The sequence below is a fragment of the Oncorhynchus tshawytscha genome, linkage group LG06, assembly GCF_018296145.1.
Source record: "Oncorhynchus tshawytscha isolate Ot180627B linkage group LG06, Otsh_v2.0, whole genome shotgun sequence".
Lineage (NCBI taxonomy): Eukaryota > Metazoa > Chordata > Actinopteri > Salmoniformes > Salmonidae > Oncorhynchus > Oncorhynchus tshawytscha.
The window spans coordinates 31,889,903-31,912,156 of NC_056434.1; the positions used below are offsets into that span (position 1 = coordinate 31,889,903).

The window sequence follows — 22,254 nt, forward strand, 5'->3', positions numbered from 1 at the left end:
CTCATGCCATGCAGGTACGTGTGTGTGTGTGTGTGTGTGTGTGTGTGTGTGTGTGTGTGTGTGTGTGTGTGTGTGTGTGTGTGTGTGTGTGTGTGTGTGTGTGTGTGTGTGTGTGTGTGCGTGTGTGCGTGCGTGTGTGTGTGTGCGTGTGTGCGTGCATGCGTGCATGTGTGTGTGCGTGCTTGCAACAGAGAGAGTTAGTTCACAGTCCTGCTGGCAGTGAATTATTTTGAATAAGAGCTATGTTCTGACTCATCACTGAAGTATTTTCTGGTTAATGTGTCTTAATATGCTGTAACTTAGATGGGAGGACCTGTGTTTTATTCCCAGGCTTATATCAGTCCTTAGTAGTCATATATCATTGTTTTACCCAACTTAGTTGAGGTGGGTAATGCTCTTATTGTAGCTCTGCATAACTAAATAACTCGAATGTAAATACATTTTTGCTTGTATATTTCATGCATTCAATTGGGGAGATTAAAAATGGAAGTAAATGGTATCCACATCAATATCCTAAATACAGACCATCTATTCTAAAACTCCCCCACATGTTTGGAGAAGTAATCTCAGCCAACCAACCACTGCCCATAGGGTGGTTCTGACAAGCTACAGTGAGCTCCAAAAGTATTGGGACACTGACACATTTATTGTTGTTTTGGCTCTGTACTCCAGCACTTTGGATTTGAAATGATACAATCACTATAAGAACAGAATATATTTCTAAACACTTTTACATGAATGTGCATGCTACGATGATTACGGCTAATCCTGAATGAATCGTGAATAATGATGTGAGAAAGTTACAGACACAAAAATTATACCCCCCCCCCCCAAATGCTAACATCCCCTATTATTGTAATAGGGTTAGCATGTCTTGGGGTATGATATTTGTGCATCTGTAACTTTTTCACTCATCATTATTCACGATTTATTCAGGATTATCCGTAATCATGGTAGCATCTACATTAATGTTGAAGTGTTTAGAAACATATTCTATTCTTATTTACAATAAAAGTTACTCCAAAATGATACAATACATTATTTACCATTCATTTCTGTTGGGCACAAAATTATCTGAAACACAACCAAAACAAACAGCAAATGCATCCAACAAGTTTGTAGAGCTACTAGGAATATGGGACCAAATACTAAACTTTTGATTACTTTAATACACATATAAGTGAATTTGTCCCAATACCTTTGGTCCCCTAAAATGTGGGTCCTATGTTCCAAAAGTGCTGTAATTTCTAAACGGTTCACCCGATATTGCTGAAAATACCCTTAAATTAAAACGGACAGTCTGCACTTTAACCTTGCAGTCATTGTACCATTTCAAATCCAAAGTGCTGGAGTACAGAGCCCAAACAACAGCAAATGTGTCACTGTCCCAATACTTTTGGCGCTCACTGTATACAGTATGTATATTGTTTGTACATTTGTTTATTGGTTGTATATTGCTTGGTTGTATTAGTCAGGGTTTCAAGAGGGGCTTTCTTGCCTGCGTAGTGGTGTGACAGACCATTACAGGGAGCCTCATAAAACCATGCTGTCTCAGCAGCGAGAGGGGTGGCTGTTGGAATGTTCAACCGAAACCATGGCCAACTCACTCTGATCCTCATCTACCACAGGCACATGGTTCAGTCACCAACTCACCCCAGTCACCAAGAGCCACATTCTTTAATAGATTCAATAACAAAACAAAATCAATCAAAACAAAACAACAACACAATGATACAAGGCATCCTTCATCATTATCATCCAGTGCTAACCGTAACACAATTCTCCATCAACTATCCTCTCTAAAACTATGAATACAAAATCAACAAATGGAGAGAAAAAACCTTTAGGGAAAAAATACACAGTGAGGTATGTCATGAAATAAATAAGAAATTTACACTATATGGCCCGTCTCCGGCCTTGGAACAGTATTTGTTAAAGGAGGCCCACTTTAAGGACACACTCCATAAATTGTCTTTTCCCTGTGGCATAAACATGAAATACAAACATAATTAACTTAAAACAAAACATCAGTGTGTTCTTGTTCCTCTTCGTTTTTGGTTGTCATACTTGTGGTTTGCATACCAGATTGTCACCTTCAGAAAAGTGTCAGGGTGCACTTTTTAACGGTGATCGAAGTTACAGATGATGCTTTTAACTCGTAGATCCAGTGCAACAGGATAGTCGGAGTTTCAGAGATACCAGAGAGAGTGTCTTGGTTAGGGGTTGGGGTCCAATCTATTTTCCTTCATAGTAAATGTGTCAAGCGATACTGATTGTTTTTCTATCACAAATGTTCTCTCCTTCCTCCACCACATCCTCCTTTCTGTCCCCTTCCTCCTTTCCTCATTCTCTCTCAGAAGTCCATGGACATCGATCTCTGCTGAGACATCTCACAGATGGATCTCATGCTCATCCCTCTGCGTACATACACATCACACTTCCCTCCTTCCACCTCCTCTTCTTCCTCCTCTTCCATCACCCTATCCTCCCTCCCCCTTACCCGGTCCACCAGGCCCTCGCCTCCCACCAGTCCTACCTGTTTCATACTAGGCCAGCTCTTCTTCCTCAGGCTGCTGTTGACGCCTCTCAGAGAGGGTAGGGAGCCTGGCTGACCCTGGGTGAACTCGCACCGGAAGGGAGGAAGCTCCATGGATCCTATGCCCACAGAGGAAGCACGTCGGCTGGGGTTGGCGGAGGCCTGGGAGCCACAGTGGTGCTCATGGATGCAGCGGGAAGTGGTGGAGGAACGTCTCAGAGCGTTGAGAGACTGGAGTTCTTCTGGTAGGTCTATGTCCGTAGACAACTCCTTAGGATGACAAAGATAATGATAACCATCTTCATACAGTGATCATCGTCATCATCCTCCTTACCACCGTCATCATCATCATCATCACTACTTTATAAACTAAGTGAAGTAAAGCAAAGTAAAATACAAGATTAAAACATCAGTAGCATAATAAACTACACTGAACAAAAATATAAACCCAACATGTAGCTGAAATAAAAAATCTAAGAAATGTTCCAAAAGTACAAAAAGCTTATTTCTCTCAAATTTTGTGCACACATTTGTTTACATTCCTATTAGTGAGCATTTCTCCTTTGCCAATATAATCTGTCAAGAAGCTGATTAAACAGCATGATCATTGCAATTGGTATGCTGACTGCAGGAATGTCCACCAGAGCTTTTGAGGAGGAGTATTTCTGTCTGTAATTAAAGCCCTTTTGTGGGGAAAAACTCATTCTTATTGGCAGAGCCTGGCTCCCCAGTGGGTGGGCCAGTGCCCTTGCAGGCCCACCCGTGGCTGCACCCCTGCCCAGTCATGAAATCCATAGATTTAATTTATTTAAATTGTCTGATTTCCTTATATGAACTGTAACTCAGAAAAATTGTTGACATTTTTGCATGTTGAGTTTTATATTTTGGTTTGGTATATATCATTAAGTCTAGATGTTAAACCCACCTTCTCTCTGAGTGAGAAGAGTTCGTAGTGCGGAGGTTCAAACACTTCCTTGAAGTCCACTCGATTGAAAAGGGCACTCTTCCGCGCCACCACCTGTTAACATACAAGGGTTAGGATCCCACAAGCGGGATAGACGCTTTATTTCTCTCGACGACCCAGACCCATGCCACTCGTAGAATAGTAAAGTGCTTCATTTTACGAAATTTGTTCATTCACACACAGACGATTGACTGTCAAACATAACTTGTAATATTTGTCAACATTTGGTTGCTACACACCTTCTTGCGTGGCTGTTTGACCTGCACCAGTATGGAGATGACGAGGAGGAGGAGGACGAGTCCTGTAGACACACCTATAATTGTCCCATGGGTCTTAGTAATGTGATGGAATATACCTTTTGGCTTCTTCTCTACAGAGAGACAGAGAACGAGAGACTTAGGGTTCCAAAATTCCGGTAACTTTTGCAAAATTCTTAGAAAACCTGGTGGGAGGATTCTGGATTTCCTGCTCATTCCCTACTGATTCTGGGAATCGTCCAACAAAAATGTGTTTTTCCTCTTGATGTGAAATATGAAGATGATATTATGAAAATATAACACAGTATAACATAACATGTGTCTCACCTTTACAGTTGCTCTCGTCCCAGGGAAAGACACAGTTCTGCACCCCGTTACACACCAGAGAGTTGTTGATGCACATGCTACTGTGACAGAAGAACATGTCACCTGAACACGGGGCTGCAACACACACATACACGCACACAGCACACACACACAAATATTTTTTTTTTTATTCGATATGACGAATAAGCACAGTTATGCTACACTGCATGAACAAAAGTATGTGGACACCTGCTTGTCGAACATCTAATTCCAAAATCATGGGCATTCAAGTTCTTCCACACTGATCTCGACAAACCATTTCTGCATGGACCTCGCTTTGTGCACAGGGGCATTGTCTGTCATGCTGAAACAGGAAAGGGCTTTCCCCAAGCTGTTGCCACAAAGTTGGAAGCACAGAATCATCTAGAATGTCATTGTATGCTGTAGCGTTAAGATTTCCCTTCACTGGAACTAAGGTGCCTAGCCCGAACCATGAAAAACAGCCCCAGACCATTATTCCTCCTCCACCAAACTTTACAGTTGGCACTATGGATTGGGGCAGGTATAGTTCTCCTGTTGTCCTGCCATCCTCCAAACCCAGATGGTTGAGTGTGATTCATCACTCCAGAATGTGCTCCAGAGTCCAATGGGGGCAAGAGTTACACCACTCCAGACAATGCTTGGCATAGCAGATGATCTTAGGCTTGTGTGTGGCTGCTTGGCCACGGAAACCCATTTCATGAAACTCCTAATGAACAGTTATTGTGCCGACGTTGCTTCCAACGGCGGTTTGGAACTCGGTAGTGAGTGTTGCAACCGAGGACAGACAATTTTTATGCACTACGTGCTTCAGCACCCAGAAGTCCCGTTCTGTGAGCTTGTGTGGTCTACCACTTCGTGGCTGAGCAGTTGTTGCTTCTAGACATTTTCACTTCACAATAACAGCCCTTACACTTGACCGGGGCAGGTCTAGCAGGGCATACATTTTACAAACTGACTTGTTGGAAAGGTGGCATCCTATGACGGTGCCACATTGAAAGTCACTGAGCTCTTCAGTAAGGCCATTTTACTGCCAATGTTTGTCTATGGAGATTGCATGCCTTTGTGCTCGATTTTATACAAATGTCAACAATGGGTGTGGCTGAAATAGTTGAATCCACTCATTTGAAGGGGTGTCCACATACTCTTGTATATATAGTGTATGTAAACGTATAGCATAAGAGAAAAACAAATCTGAAACAGCTATGTGAAGTCTCAGCTACAAGAGGATACAATTATGTTACAGTTTTTTACACTCACTTTGGTGCTATTTTCACAAGTACTGTATGTGGTGAATTTGTAATGCCCCCTATTGCATGTTCAGAACGTTTGATTGTGCATTAGTTGGGGTTTCACACATCTTTCAACACTGAGTCATTCATGCAAAATCATTCATCAGTGATTCATGCAAATGTTTTCTGTGAAATACCATGAGAACATTTCATTCAGTCACCAATACATCAGATAATGATAGGCTCACCATTTAGTTATTTTAACTACCATTAAAGCCAATAGCAAAAAATACAAGATACACATTGCAAAACTGTGATTTTTGTAGTGCTGAATGGAACCATGTAGTAGATGGTACATATATTCCATATAGTATTGGTTATAATTTGACATGCACCATACAGTACATATAATACATAGGACAAATCATCAGAAATAGGGGTGTTGTTAAACAGTTGGCTACTTTATATTTTATATTTTGTATTTTTATTTAACCTTTATTTAACTAGGCTAGTCAGTTAAGAACAAATTCTTATTTTACAATGACGGCTACGGTAAAAACACGGTTTGTAAGCCCTTTCTGCCAGTGGAGGCTGCTGAGGGGAGGATGGCTCATAATAATGTCCAGAACGGAGTAAATGGAATGGTGTCACATTTCTTTTGGTTTTCATGGGTTTTTATATCATTCCATTTACTCCATACCATTACACTATATTCCAGCCATTATTAGGGGCTGCCCTCTCTTCAGCAGCCTCCACTGATTTCTACTCAATGGAACATTGTACAAGATCACCTTTTCTACGTGACTTGTCAACTAATACAGTATCACCTGTTTCTCAGCTTACAGTGTATCAATGAAATTCAGATAATGAGTGGAATATATTGTTATCCAACCCAGGTATTTCAGCAGTGCATTTTATACTACACTATAAATCAAAATGGTAACACATAGTGGAAAAAGCCACTATGTGCTACCATTTGTAATTATAGTGTAGTATAAAATGCACTGCTGAAATACCTGGGTTGGATAACAATATATTCCACTCATTATCTGAATTTCATTGATACACCTGAGTCACATCCATATATGATTTGGTTTAACCTTCAAACATAAATTGATGTCAAATTGATACATTTATGAGGTAGAAATATAGAATTTGACAGTGTTCAGCAGTTATCAAACTATATACGTTAACTAGGCACTACATCATTTTGGCTCAGTAGTTACCAGTTTTGAGTAGTTTGATAAAGTGATAATTAATTGTATTGTTAACAAATTACAAGATAATTATATCAAAAGTAAAGTGAATATTGAATTTTGAAAAGCAGATACTTAGATTGAATATGTATCTACATTTAAAGAGTGATTTGGTGCAGTGAACAAGTGACTTTGTGAATCTTTTTGTTGTACTCAGTCAGTTGAAAATGTCCTTAGAGTTTTGAAACATCAGCCATTTCGATGATCTGTTTTGATTTTTGTGCTTAAGAGTTGTGAAAATGTACCACATACTTGCAAAAAAATCACGAAAGTGATTTTAAAAAAAGTAAGTATGAGCAATAGAAATACAGGAGAGGTACAAAGAGGTAAAGTGAGAGAGACACACAGCAGATAAGGATGAGATGAAAGAGGGAAAGGGGAAGCGTAAGACAGATTCAGTGAGAGTGAGCCTGTGAGGGACAGAGAGGTAGAAAGAGTGAGCCTGTGAGGGACAGAGAGAGGTAGAAAGAGTGAGCCTGTGAGGGACAGAGAGAGGTAGAAAGAGCGATAGAGAGGTAAAGTGAGTGGGTGGTAGACTCATGGTAGGCCAAAGAGGTGAAGAAAGGAGTGAAGAGAAAGACAGAAAGAACGTGATGGACTCACGGTAGGCCAAACAGGTGAAGAAAGGAGTGAAGAGAAAGACAGAAAGAACGTGATGGACTCACGGTAGGCCAAACAGGTGAAGAAAGGAGTGAAGAGAAAGACAGAAAGAACGTGATGGACTCACGGTAGGCCAAACAGGTGAAGAAAGGAGTGAAGAGAAAGACAGAAAGAACGTGATGGACTCACGGTAGGCCAAACAGGTGAAGAAAGGAGTGAAGAGAAAGACAGAAAGAACGTGATGGACTCACGGTCTGCGAAAGACGTGAAGAGCATCCGAAAGCGGCTGAGTCGGCTGCCTTCGTCGGCCCACATCCTGACCACGCCCACCCCGTTGTCAAGCATTACGTCAGTGGCCACGGTACTGCAGAACTTGGCCTGCAGCGACCGTGGTGTCACAGTAAATAAACAATTCATTAAAACGATAAAACATGATGATATGACAAACTAAAAGTATGACAACAATAAACTCACTATCACATGCATCACTGCACCAGCTTTATTCCGATAAGTAGTTCATGTTGATTAGTGCTAACTCTCCTCTAGTTGTATTATGAATGTGTACAATGTGGGAATGATAAGTATTACTGCATAGTAGTGAGTGAGCGAGTGAGTCAGTGAAGGAATTCTCATTCCAACTCCTACCTTGAGGTCCTCTATGGCACTGCTGCCGTCGTACACAGCCACAAAGTTCTTCTTACACTCGTTCGAATTCTCCAGCTGATACTCCAGAAACCGCAGGTAGATCTGACCAAGAAAAAAGGGAGAGAGAAACAGATGGATGGAGGGAGGGGAGGGAGTTGTTAAAGAGGGGAGATATAGATATTTAGATATAGAGAGTTGAGACATGTCATAGAGGTGTAATAGACCTTGAAGTTGGGCGGAGCTCGTATGGTCCAGATACAGTCGACCGCCTGGTCAGGTTTGACTTTGTCCTCCTCCTCCACCTGACCGGACCGGATCATACCATCAGCTCCACTTAGCTCAAACTGACAGTCTGACAGATAGGGGGGAGGGGGGAGGAGAGAGAGGGAAAGACAGGGAGAAAGAGAGGTGATAGGGTGGGATGAAGAAACACATATGATCTTGTTAAATCCAGTTAAATAAAGTGTTATATTATTGTTATCTAGTTGAAGAAGTGGTTAAAGTGTTGATGAATTACCTGGAATAGGATTTAATATTCCTCCCACGTGGAGGTGAAACTCTGGGTCTGAACATAATAAAAAAGCTGAAGTCAATGTTTGCTCCTAAGATGTGTTACCTACAGTAAAGTGCTAACTGTGGTTGAGGTAAATTACTTGCAGAAAATATGTACTGGACCCTGATGCCTAGATGTGTTATGTTGGATTGAGTTAGCCACTCCCTGCAGTAAAAGTGTGTGTTGTGGTTCATTAGCTGTGGTTCAGGTAAATTACTTGCGGTAAAGGTAAGTATAGAAGTGTATTACCTGTGTAAAAGGTGTGTTGTGGTTCATTAGCTGTGGCTTAGGTAAATTACCTGCGGTAAAGGTGTACTGGACCCTGAAGCCCAGTCCCTCCAGCTCCTCATCACTGGAGAAGCGGATCCAGATGAATCGTCCGCTGGAGAGCACCAGGCCTGGGCTGGAGGAGCCACAGAAGCGGTTGATCAGAGGAGAGAAACTGAACGGACCATCTCTCACCTCGATGTGGTCGAAACGACACTCAAAGGATGGCTCAATGTAAAAGATGTCATCAAACAGAAGCTCAATCCTCTGACGGGGCAGGGCTGGGAGGGGAAGGAGAGTAGGTGTCACTATTTGGCCAAGGTAAAAAGGCGCTCTGTGTCAAAATATGTAAGAGTTTTAATCCATGTGGGTGTGTGTGTGTGTGTGTGTGTGTGTGTGTGTGTGTGTGTGTGTGTGTGTGTGTGTGTGTGTGTGTGTGTGTGTGTGTGTGTGTGTGTGTGTGTGTGTGTGTGTGCGTGCGTGTGTGTTACCTTCCAGTATGTAGAGGCACTCCTTGTTGGGAGGGTAGATTTTAGGGTAGTTTGGAGAGCTGAACTGCCCCCCGTTGATGTTTCTGATCCAGGTGCCACACTGTCGGGCATTCTGGGAAATCTTACCCACATTCTGAGAGTCTACGGATGCCATGGAAAAAACAATCACACACCACACACCAGGAAGTATTTATTAGTACAGTGATGTCACCGATATTATTCAGGTGTAGAAACAGCTTGATTATGAGGGTACTTCTATATAATGGGGATGACTCCAAAAGCACTGTCTTAGTTTGATTTCCAAACTTGAAATTAACACACATGAATTAACGTATGTATTCCTTGAAAGACATCACACACTCAACCGATCACAACTGAGTTTCTGTGACATTTATAAAATGTGACAGATATAAAATATACTGAACAAAAATATAAACGCAACATGCAACAATTTCAAAGAATTTACTGAGTTACAGTTCATATATGAAATCAGTCAATTTAAATAAATTCATTAGGTCCTAATCTATGAATTTCACATGAATGGGGATACAGATATGTATTTATTGGCCACAGATAGCTTTAAAAAAAATAGGCCTCTGGGTCTCGTCATGGTATTTTTGTGCATTCAAATTGCCATTGATAAAAAGCAATTGTGTTCGTTGTTCGTAGCTTAGGCCTACCCATACCATAACCCCACCGCAACCATGGGGCACTCTGTTCACAACGTTGACATCAGCAAACCGCTCGTCCACACACCGCTATACACGTGGTCTGAGGTTGTGAGGCTGGTTGGACGTACTGTCAAAATCTCTAAAACGACGTTGGAGGCGGGTTATGTCAAAGAAATGAACATTACATTCTTTGCAACAGCTCAGGTGGACATTCCTGTAGTCAGCAGGCTAATTGTATGCTCCCTCAAAACTTGAGACATCTGTGGAATTGTGTTATGTGACATAACTGCAAATTTTAGAGTGGCCTTTCATTGTCCCTAGCACAAGTTGCACCTGTATAATGATCATGCTGTTTAATCAGCTTCTTGATATGCTACACCTGTCAGGTGGATGGATTATGTTGGCAAATAAAAAATGCTCACTAACAGGGATGTAAACACATTTGTGCCTGTGAGAGAAATTGCAAGATTATGTTATAATACTTCTGTTGCATCAAATGGTTGTTTTATTCGACAGAATAGAGTATTCGTATAGCTTTTGTGTGTGTGTGTTCTACTGAGGATGGGCCTATGGGAGATAACACTGACAGAGAAGATTTACGATGTCTTTGGGTGATAAAACCTAAAGAGCATTCCAGAACATGAGTTTATGTTTCTGTTCTATATGGTACCAGGGAAACATGGCTCCAGTTTGGAGTGGAGACACTGGTCCCTATACAATGACAACTGTTGACACAGCAGATACTGTCTGCTATGTATTATAGGTATCTTTCATACAAATCTTAACCTTGTGACCCATTCTATATATCTGTTGTTCGTCATGTAGGTTGAAAGGGGTGTATCTTTCCTATGAAAGATCTCAGTAGCCTTTGTGTTGCCGCTCTCAACGGATCATCAGAAACGGTGATTCGTCCACAAGCCATTGCTATTGCAAAGCTCTCACTATTAAAGATTTAGTTTAAGTATAACTCTGACTTGTGTGATAAGTTTGTCTCTCCTCATTTGATAGTAAAGAAATGAACCACCACATGCCTAAAATTTGTGAGAAATAAGATTTTTGTGTATATGGAACATTTCTGGGATATTTTATTTCAGCTCATGAAACAAGGGACCAACACTTTACATGTTGTATTTATATTTTTGTTCAGTGAATTAAAACAAACATTCACCCTAAATAGAACACATTTCTGCCATACAAATGAGATCACACCCACCTTTGGTTTTCTGTGCCAATGCAAAGCCTTCCTCTATCAGAAAGAGAGCTACCCAGACTGGATGGGGGTTGAATAGGGCATAGAGAGTAAATCAGGAGAGAGAGAGAGAGAGAGAGAGTTTGAGGGATAAAGAATAAAAAGACACACACTCTGAAACCCGAGGACCATCAGCGGCACAGCTGTTACTGGTGTTTTACAGAGTGTGTGTGGAAAGAGACAGCGCGCTGAGGGAGCTGTCACTTCAGCATCACTGGGCCGCTTGCGCACTGAATCACCCGGTTTTGTACCACGAGCTGATGTGGGCATCATGCGCATCTGGCTAATGTCTGTCAACTGAGCATCTATTGCTGATGAAAATGAAATGGAAATGGATACACAAACGCATGCAGGCGCGCGCAAACACAACACACACGCAAACAGAGGCCGACCAGAAAAACAACCACACCAAGAAAGAGGCTGACAAGACAGTTGGCACACACACCCACACCCAGTCTAAACTCACATATGTACATCTCCTCCTCCGCTCAGTTTCCTCACAGGATGGCTTGCTAGGCTACAAAGCTTTTCTTCGTTCCTTGCTTTCTTCCTTTAATACCCGCCTCCTTTACGCTTATCAGGGTAAAACGTTATAATCGACTTTTACAAACCACAACTTTCCTCGTAGAATGCAATTGACACTACATCGCCGCTGATAAGACACTGCTACGTGATTTTGTTAAAAGCTCTAAATATAGACATATACAATGTAATTGATCAACGACTCCGAATCCCTGTTATCTCAAATAATGAAAAAAACTTAACGGAAATCATCATTATCCAAAACTGGCTACTTGTTCAATAAAAATCCCACGAAGTGATGAAGTCCCTGTAATATTGCTTCTTTATGTAGATGGGTATAGCCTTGTTTTGAGAAACATTAAACTAAAAGTTCTGTTTAATTTGTAGGTTCAGCCATTCAGAGAAAGATACTCTCTCTCTCTCTCTCTCTCGGAACTAGCTGTCTGCGGCCCTTTTTAAAGATTGGACACTGCTGGCGCAGGCGCCGCAGTCGCTCATCGCGCATGCACCCCCCCCCCCTCCATAACTCCCTTTACTCCTTCGTTTTTTTCGAGCGTTTGATTAATAGGGATAACCAACTTTCGTTATTTTTGATTTGATTGTTTAATTACCAAATAATCATGTTTTCAATTGTTTTTGTTTCAGCAGTGTCTATCTGTCTGTTTTTCTCTCTGACACACAAGCACACGCACACATACACGCACGCACGCACGCACGCACACACACACACACACACACACACACACACACACACACACACACACACACACACACACACACACACACACACACACACACACACACACACACACACACACACACACAGGATGTGCCAGAAGCACATTGTTCTTTGTGGGTTATTATGCATCTATTACACTCAATTCAATTTAAGGGGCTTTATTGGCATGGGAAATATGTTTACATTGTTAAAGCAAGTGAAATAGATAATAAACAAAAGTGAAATAAACAATACAACATTTACAGTAAACATTACACTTACAAAAGTTCCAGAGGAATAGTACGGCTATGTACAGTGTTGTGACTATGTGCAAATAGTTAAAGCACAAAAGGGAAAATAAATTAACATAAACATGGTTTGTATTTACAATAACATTTGTTCTTCACTGGTTGCCCCTTTCTTGTGGCAACAGGTCACAAATCTTGCTAATGTGATGGCACACTGTGGTATTTCACACAATAGATATGAGAGTTTATCAAAATGGAAATTGTTTTCAGATTCTTTGTGGGTCTGTGTAATCTGAGGGAAATAAGTGTCTCCAATATGGTCATACATTTGGCAGGAGATTAGGAAGTGCTGTTCAGTTTCCACCTAATTTTGTGGGCAGTGAGCACATAGACTGTCTTCTCTTGAAGCCAGGTCTGCCTATGGTGGCCTTTCTGTTTATAGATTTCCTTAATTTTGAGTCAGTCACAGTGGTCAGGTATTATGCCACTGTGTACTCTCTGTTTAGGGCCAAACAACATTTTAGTTTGCTCAATTTTTTTGTAAATTCTTTCGAATGTGTGAAATGATCTTTTAGTTCTCTCATGATTTGGCTGGGTCTTATTGTGTTGCAGTCCTAGGGCTCTGTGGGGTATATTTGTGTTTTGGAATAGAGCCCCAGAACCAGCTTGCTTAGGGGACTATTTCTGAGATTCTCTCTGTAGGTGATGGCTTTGTTATGGAAGGTTTGGGAATCGCTTCCTTTTTGGTAATTGTATAATTTAACAACTCTTTTCTGGATTTTGATAATTAGTGGGTATCGGCCTAATTCTGCTCTGCATGCATTATTTGGTGTCTTACATTGTACACAGAGGATCATTTTGCAGAATTCTGCATGCAGAGTCTCAATTTGGTGTTGTTTCCATTTTGTGAATCCTTGGTTGGTGCACTCTCTCTCACTCTATTACACTGTAATAAACATACACACCAACACCACTGTACTGTTCAAGACGACACTGACTGCCACTTCTGAACTGCTGCTGGCATGGGAGGCAGTTCACTCTTACATCCTTCATTAGTATACAGTGGTTCCTCCTTTAAAAGTTGTGCCATACTGCGGCACACCTTGCGGGCTGCCGCAGCATTCTGTGGCACGTCATTTAATTGTCGGGCATTTTTTTCTGTTACTGCAAGTTATTGCTAGTTTGACCACCAGAGGGCATCTTTGAAAAGCATTGTATTGTATTCCGTATTGGTATTACCAGAGAATTTAAAACCTTTTTTGTAATAACATAGTATATGGGATTGATTTTAAGAAATTTGGCTTAATTAATTTGATTAATATTATGTTGTTTCTATTCAGAGAATAACGAAAAACAAAACCCTCAGGGTTACGTTAGGATGGAATGGAAAATATGGCGCTGTACAACGGGACGGTCGGGAGTAGGCTACAGGATTGGAGGATTCTAAATTGTTTGCCTTCATTAGACAACTTTGTTCCAATATTTCTGTAAATTGGTGATATTTATTCCCATAGTAATTCGTTATGGATCCATAACTAAACTAACATCTGCGTTTTGAAAGAGTATTTTTGTATCACTTTTTTATAATTTTATTAACAAAATGTGTTTATTTGTTTATTAGGCTACTGTGCAGTCTACAATACATACTGTAGTAAACATGGGAAAGTGCCTAATTCCTTACATAAGGAGAGCAGGCCATGTCTGTACTACAGCATGTGGGGCACGTGGGAGACCGGTGTTATTTCATAGTTGTGATGTCTTCACTATTATTCTACAATGTAGAAAATAGTAAAAAATAAATACAAATCCTGGAATGAGTAGGTGTGTCCAAACTTTTGACTGGTACTTGCTTAATTAATTTGATTAATATTATGGTGTTTCTATTCCATGAAAAAAAAAACTCTGAGTTTCCGTTAGGATGGACAGAAAATATGGCGCTGTACGTGACGCTCTGAATTGTCAGATTGTCCGTTTGTAAATTCAGACCGTTTCGCTCTCGGAGCGCACACTGGACTTTCAGGCTGAGGAGTAGGGTTGATTTGAGTGTTCTAACCTTACACCGGCAGTCAAGCACTCAAGCTAATGTCTGCTAGCTTGCTAGCTACTTCCAGACACACATGAGACCACACTGACCAATTTACTTGCCCTAGCAGAGCTGGTAAGGTTGTTTTCGTGTTAACTAGAGCATTTGTGAATGTAACTGTGCTGCTGGAAACAATTTCATTTAACTTTTTTGCCAACATTTACTGACACCAGCCATATTCAACGGGTGTTGAGTTCTCGGAAATTAATTATTCTGCACTCTGGTACACTCAGATGAGAGTGCTCTGAAATCGGTGTAGATAGCCAAAGCGAATTTACGAGAACTTTGAGAACGCACAACGACTATACCATTTAGCTAAGCTAAGAATGACGGGAATATTCAAGTCAACAAACGTTGGGTAGTTAGACAGCCTATAGTTAATATACTGGCAAGTTTGATGTATAACTACGAACTTTAGGTAGCTAGCTAACATACTAACATACATATTCCTGTAATGATATGCTATGTGGTTCGTAAGGACAGCGTAGCTAACAAATTGTCAGCCAACATAACGTGTAAGGTAACTTACTTGAAAAGTCATTCCTTTATTACATTGAGCAGCAAGCTACCCCTTGGTCGTTAGGGAAATATGGTCTGTGATAGGAGGGGGGTTTCACACCTAGCTCGGCTATGAGACAATTCTTTAGTAAAGGTTGAATAGTCTATTGTTCAACTATTAGCCCCCCTCTCCAACAAATTGTTGTTGTTCCCATCTCGTTCCTTTCCCTCTTCCACGAGTCGTCATTCTACGCCTGACTGGCTCGCTTGTGGGCGTGCTGGCAAGATATGGCAGCATCTTTGGTTGTGCATGAACAATTCTGCATACAGTAGCAAGTTTGTATGAAGGTGTGGTTATTCACAGGCAAATTGTTATATGCTATGGAGGTACATTTGTGTCTTTCTGTCAAGAGCAAAAACTTTTTAAAATTTTCAATCAAAAAGAATTGTTCTGAAAGCAACTTTTTTCTGACATCAAGGAAATCATAGCGGACACCTACGAAGAAGGACTGTGTGATGATGGCATCTCAGGTAAGCAGCACTGGGCCTTCTTCCCTCCAACTTTTACATAGCTAGTAGTTAGCTCCTACATTCAGTGTCGGTTCATAGCATTCTACTATATTACCTACATACATACCGTAGATTGATAAATCATGCAATTATTATTCTCAAACTAACCAAAATCCTCTCCCCCTCTCTCTCCCCCCTCCCTCTCAATCCCTCTACCTCCTTCTCTCTCTCTCTGCCTCATTTTCTCTCCCTCTCTCTCACTCTCTCTCTCGGTCTCTCTCTCACACACGTACACTCTCTCTTTCTCTGTCCTCTTCACCTGATTGTAATGGCAGTAAATCACACAGTAAGTGTTTGTGGTTCTAGTGGAAATGACACTAGGTGTGCTATCAATCATGGACACAAACAAACACATGCACGCACACAAATACCATCTATGGTAAGGTAATTCAAATCAGCTTTTGGGATTTTTGGGATTGATTCAAGTAAGAATGTATTTCTACAAGGGCATGAATCATTTACTTCAGTTCAATGCTGCTTGTGTTCAAGACTCTGACTCAGCACTGCAACTGCCTTTTGAATTAATAAGAGAGTGCCAGTAACTGGACAGAGCAAATCCTCTGAGAATACAAACTCTTGGCTGAATATCTCAGCTGGCAACACACATGCGCATGCACAGGCGCGGATAGACTGAGCAGACAGTGATGGTTAAAGCTTTATCCAGATTGCTTTCCCCTTATTACTTTTGTTTTGACCGAATAGACAGGCTGTGAGTGTCATTTGGTACTAAGATGGTGGGGAATCGATTGCTAAAACACACGCACGCAACCACAAACACAAACCTGTATGTTTTCCTCACAAACAGCCACTAGCAGCAGAGTTCAGAGAGCGATATAGCGACACAAAGAGGGATCTCTAGATGAGAGAGAGAGAGAGAGAGAGAGACAGTGAAACAATAAAACAAATTCTTCATTAGTCAGAAGAGAATTGAAATGAACAGTGTCTGTACAGGGAAAGAACGTATATGAAATGCTTTACTCTGGTTTTAGACCTCATCATGAGACTGCACTCGTGAAGATGGTAAATTACCTGTTAATGGCGTCAGACCAAGGCTCTGCATCTGTCCTCGTGCTCCTAGACCTTAGTGTCGCTTTTGACACCATTGATCACCGCATTCTTTTGGAGAGATTGGAAACCCAAATTGGTCTACACGGACAAGTTCCTGCCTGCTTTAGACCTTATCTGTCGGAGTGATATCAGTTCATCTCTGTGGATGGTTTGTCCTCTGACAAATCAATTGTAAGTTTTGGAGTTCCTCAAGGTTCCGTTTACACTATACTGTATATTCTACCTCTTGGTGATGCCATTCGGAAACACAATGTTAACTTTCACTGCTATGAGGACGAGACACAGCTGTACATTTAGAATAAACATGAAGCCCCAAAATTGCCTACCCTGGAAGTCTGTGTTTCAGACATAAGGAAGTGGATGGCGGCAAAAGTTTTACTTTTAAACTCGGACAAAACAGAGATGCGAGTTCTAGGTCCCAAAAAACAAAGATATCTGCTGTTTTATCTGACAATTAATCTTGATGGTTGTCCAATCGTCTCAAATAAAACTGTGAAGGACCTCAGTGTTATTCTAGACCCTGACTTCTCTTTTGACCAACATATCAAGAATATTTCAATGGCAGCATTCCTTTATCTTCATAACAATGCAAAAATCAGAAACCTTTCGTCCAAAAATAATGCTAATCCATGCTTTTGTCACTTCTAGATTAGACTACTGCAATGCTCTACTCTCCAGCTACCTGGATAAACTTCAGTTAGTGCTAAACATGGCTGCTAGACTCCAGTGCCAGCCTCTCTACACGGGCTTCCTGTGAAAGCTAGGGCTGATTTCAAGGTTTTACTGCTCACCTAAATTACATGGACCTCCTCCTACCTATCTTTCCGATTTTGGTCCTGCCATACATACCTACACATACGCTATGGTCACAAAATTCAGGTCTTCTTTTTGTCCCTAGAATTTGTTATCAAACAGGTAGAGGCAGGGCTTTCTCCTATAGAGCTAAATTTTTATGGAATGGTCTGCCTACCCATGTGACCTTTAAGTCTTTACTGAAGACTCATTTCTTCAATAAGTCTTATGATTGAGTGTAGTCTGGCCCAGGGGTGCGAAGGTGAACGGCAAGGAACTGGAATGACGAACCATCCTTAATTGTCTCTGCCTGGCCGACTCCCCTCTCTCCACTGGATTCTCTGCCTCTGACCCTATTACGGGGGCTGAGTCACTGGTGCTCTTCCATACCGTCCCTAGGACGGGTGCGTCACGTTCCTCGACTTGAGTGGGTGTGGCCCACAAGCCAGATGGGGTGCAAAACCGGACAAGAAGATCGCATCAGTGTTTCACACTGATGTGATCTTCCTGTCCGGTCTTGCACCCAATCTGGCTCATGTAGTGGATATGATCTTCATGGGCAATACTCAGCCTTGTCTCAGGGTAGTAAGTTGGTGGTCTGTTGGTATCCCTCTAGTGGTGTGGGCTGTGCTTTGGCAAAGTGGGTGGGGTTATATCCTGCCAGGTTGGCCCTGTCTGGGGGTATCGTCGGACGGGGCCACAGTGTCTCCCGACCCCCCCTGCCTCAACCTCCAGTATCTATGCTGCAATAGTCTATGTGCTGGGGGGCTAGGGTCAGTCTGTTATATCTGGTTAAATTCTCATATCTTATCTGGTGTCCTGCGTGAACTTAAGTATGCTCCCTCTTATTCTCTCTCTCTCCCTCCCCTCCCGGAGGACCTGAAACCTTGGACCATGCCTCAGGACTACCTGGCCTGATAACTCCTGGCTGTCCCCAGTCCACTTGGTCATGCTGCTGCTCCAGTTACAACTGTTCTGCCTGTGGCTATGGAACCCTGACATGTTCACTGGGTGTGCAATTTTCATCTCTAACCATCCACCCCACTCGGCACAAACAGAGGAGGAGTGGCCACCTCTCACAGCCTGGTTCCTCTCTACAGTCTTGGCCAAATCAAATCGAGTTTATTTATATAGCGCTTCGTACATCAACTGATATCAAAATAGTGTGGTACAGAAACCCAGCCTAAAACCCCAAACAGCAAGCAATGCAGGTGTAGAAGCATGGTGGCTAGGAAAAACTCCCTAGAAAGGACAAAACCTAGGAAGAAACCTAGAGAGGAACCAGGCTATGTGGGGTGGCCAGTCCTCTTCTGGCTGTGCCGGGTGGAGATTATAACAGAACATGGCCAAGATCATAAATGACCAGCATGAACAGAACAGTTGAAACTGGAGCAGCAGCACAGCCAGGTGGACTGGGGACAGCAAGGAGTCATCATGCCAGGTCATCCTGAGGCATGGTCCTAGGGCTCAGGTCCTCCGAGAGAGAGAAAGAAATAGAGAAAGAGAGAATTAGAGAGAGCATACTTAAACAAACTGACCCTAACCCCCCGAAACATAAACTACTGCGGCCTAAATACTGGAGGCTGAGACAGGAGGGGTCAGGAGACACTGTGGCCCCATCTGATGATACCCCCAGACAGGGCCAAACAGGAAGGATATAACCCCACCCACTTTGCCAAAGCACAGCCCCCACACCACTAGAGGGATGTCTTCAACCACCAACTTACCATCCTGAGAAAAGGCAGAGTATAGCCCACAAAGATCTCCGCCACGGCACAACCCAAGGGGGGCGCCATTGAGAATGACACAAATATAAATTTCCACAAAGTTTGCTGCATCAGTATCTTTAGATATTTTTGTCAGATGTTACTATGGAATACTGAAGTATAATTACAAGCATTTCATAAGTGTCAAACGCTTTTACTGACAATTACATGAAGTTGATGCAAAGAGTCAATTGGCAAGTTAATTGGCATGCTGTCATTTAACATCTGGGCCACATCCTGACTCATGGCAGCCCATTCTTGCATAATCAATGCTTGGAGTTTGTCAGAATTTTTGGGTTTTTGTTTGTCCACTCTCTTCTTGAGGATTGACCACAAGTTCTCAATGGGATTAAGGTCTGGGGAGTTTCCTTGTCATGGACCCAAAATATCGATGTTTTGATCCCCAAGCCACTTAGTTATCACTTTTGCCTTATGGCAAGGTGCTCCATCATGCTGGAAAAGGCATTGTTTGTCACCAAACTGTTCCTGGATGGTTGGGAGAAGATGCTCTCGGAGGATGTGTTGGTACCATTCTTTATTCATGGCTGTGTTCTTAGGCAAAATTGTAATTGAGCCCACTCCCTTGGCTGAGCAGCAACCCCACAAATGAATGGTCTCAGGATGCTTTACTGTTGGCATGACACAGGACTGATGGTAGCGCTCACCTTGTCTTCTCCGGACAAGCTTTTTTTCCGGGTGCCCCAAACAATCGGAAAGGGGATTCATTAGAGAAAATGACTTAATCCCAGTCCTCAGCAGTCCAATCCCTGTACCTTTTGCAGAATATCAGTCTGTCCCTGATGTTTTTCCTGGAGTGAAATGGCTTCTTTGCTGCCCTTCTTGACACCAGGCCATCCTCCAAAAGTCTTTGCCTCACTGTGTGTGCAGATGCACTCACACCTGCCTGCTGCCATTTCTGAGCAAGCTCTGTACTGGTGGTGCCCCGATCCCGCAGCTGAATCAACTTTAGGAGACGGTCCTGGCGCTTGCTGGACTTTCTTGGGCACCCTGAAGCCTTCTTCACAACAATTGAACCGCTCTCCTTGAAGTTCTTGATCATCCGATAAATGGTTGATTTAGGTGCAATCTTACTGGCAGCAATATCCTTGCCTGTGAAGCCCTTTTTGTGCAAAGCAATGATGACGGCACATGTTTCCTTGCAGGTAACCATGGTTGACAGAGGAAGAACAATGATTCCAAGCACCACCCTCCTTTTGAAGCTTCCAGTCTGTTATTCGAACTCAATCAGCATGACAGAGTGATCTCCAGCCTTGTCCTCGTCAACACTCACACCTGTGTTAACGACAGAATCACTGACATGATGTCAGCTGGTCCTTTTATGGCAGGGCTGAAATGCAGTGGAAATGTTTTTGGGGTGGATTCAGTTCATTTGCATGACAGAGGGACTTTGCAATTAATTACAATTCATCTGATCACTCTTCATAACATTCTGGAGTATATTGAAAATTGCCATCACACAAACTGAGGCAGCAGACTTTGTGAAAATTAATATTTGTGTCATTCCCAAAACCTTTGGCCACGACTGCAGGTTTTTGCCTTCTCGGGAGCTTTTCATACCCACCGTGCTTCTGCATTGCTTGCTCTTTGTGGGTTTAGGCTGGGTTTCTCTATAAGCACTTTGTGACATCTGCTGATGTAAAAAGGGCTTCATAAACACCTTTGACTGATTTAAATTAACATTCTTAATGTGGCCAGTTGTATGGCTGAGTGGTTATGGCAATGCTTCTGAAAAAAAATGTATTTATTCATTTTCTATTGATAAAGAAGAAGAACAAGAAGATGATCAAGAACAATAAAATTAAGGGACAGAAAAATAAAAATAGGAAAAAGATCAAGTTGTCAACCAATGTACCGAGCACTAAAGAGCTAGGTGCAAGGATAGGATTGGATAGGGCGGGTATGCTGGCGTGGGGGAGACAATTTATTTTAATCCTAAAGTGACTGATTCCACATACTGTATTTCACAATAGTTTTCAACAGGGATTTATCAGATGGCTTAGAGTTTGTTGTTCTGTGTTTATAATGAGGTACTGCTCCTCCATCTCTTCTCCCTCAATCTGTCATTGTACAGACAGGAAATAAGAATGGAATTTTGTTTCCTCTCTTTAAGGTCTGTCACATATGGTCAGAAATAGGTAGTTTATACTGAATTACTGTGGTGAAGGACTATTTTTGAACATTTGGTAGTAAATAAACAATGTTGGGTGGGCACCTCGAATGAAAAGTCACCATCATGTCATGGCACATCCACTGAAGTACTTACGCTAGTCAGTTTTCCTTCCACTGTAGCTGACTTCATTGGAGAAAATAACTTAAACACTGTTAAGGAGAAGTACAAGCAAGGAACATTTTAGATTTCTCTGTGTTGGTTGTGGATAAGGGTTAGCTGCTACTTCATGTCAAAGTTCAAAAGTTAAAGTTACATCTAGAATTGGCTTCCTATTTCGCAACAAAGCATCCTTCACTCATGCTGCCAAACATACCCTCGTAAAACGGACCATCCTACCGATCCTCGACTTCGGCGATGTCATTTACAAAATAGCCTCCCATACCCTACTCAATAAATTGGATGCAGTCTATCACAGTGCCATCCGTTTTGTCACCAAAGCCCCATATACTACCCACCACTGCGACCTGTACGCTCTCGTTGGCTGGCCCTCGCTTCATCCTCGTCGCCAAACCCACTGGCTCCAGGTCATCTACAAGACCCTGCTAGGTAAAGTTGCCCCTTATCTCAGCTCGCTGGTCACCATAGCAGCACCCACCTGTAGCACGTGCTCCAGCAGGTATATCTCTCTGGTCACCCCCAAAACCATTTCCTCCTTTGACCGCCTCTCCTTCCAGTTCTCTGCTGCCAATGACTGGAATGAGCTACAAAAATCTCTGAAGCTGGAAACACCTA

General features: G+C 42.1%; 1 protein-coding gene across 1 annotated transcript; it reads right to left on the bottom strand.

The window, feature by feature from the left end:
* Window positions 1-1,536: 1,536 nt before the first annotated feature.
* On the bottom strand, window positions 1,537-12,029 carry neto2b (neuropilin (NRP) and tolloid (TLL)-like 2b). The gene is made up of 12 exons (XM_042323186.1): window positions 11,533-12,029; window positions 11,031-11,087; window positions 9,147-9,287; window positions 8,688-8,936; window positions 8,353-8,400; window positions 8,060-8,187; window positions 7,836-7,937; window positions 7,442-7,568; window positions 4,085-4,198; window positions 3,740-3,870; window positions 3,462-3,554; window positions 1,537-2,806 (listed from the first exon to the last, which is right to left on the bottom strand). Exons 1-12 carry the CDS (start codon window positions 11,540-11,542, stop codon window positions 2,354-2,356), a joined length of 1,653 nt encoding a protein of 550 aa, XP_042179120.1. The 5' UTR covers window positions 11,543-12,029; the 3' UTR covers window positions 1,537-2,353.
* Window positions 12,030-22,254: the final 10,225 nt, after the last annotated feature.

Bases quoted from the DNA above. Each gene is read 5' to 3' on its own strand.
- neto2b (XM_042323186.1), bottom strand. The intron at 8,401-8,687 runs GTAATTTACCTA...TATTATGTTCAG, and splicing joins CCAGTACACCTTTACCGCAG to ACCCAGAGTTTCACCTCCAC. The intron at 7,938-8,059 runs GTCTATTACACC...TTTCTTGGTCAG, and splicing joins GAGCTCCGCCCAACTTCAAG to ATCTACCTGCGGTTTCTGGA.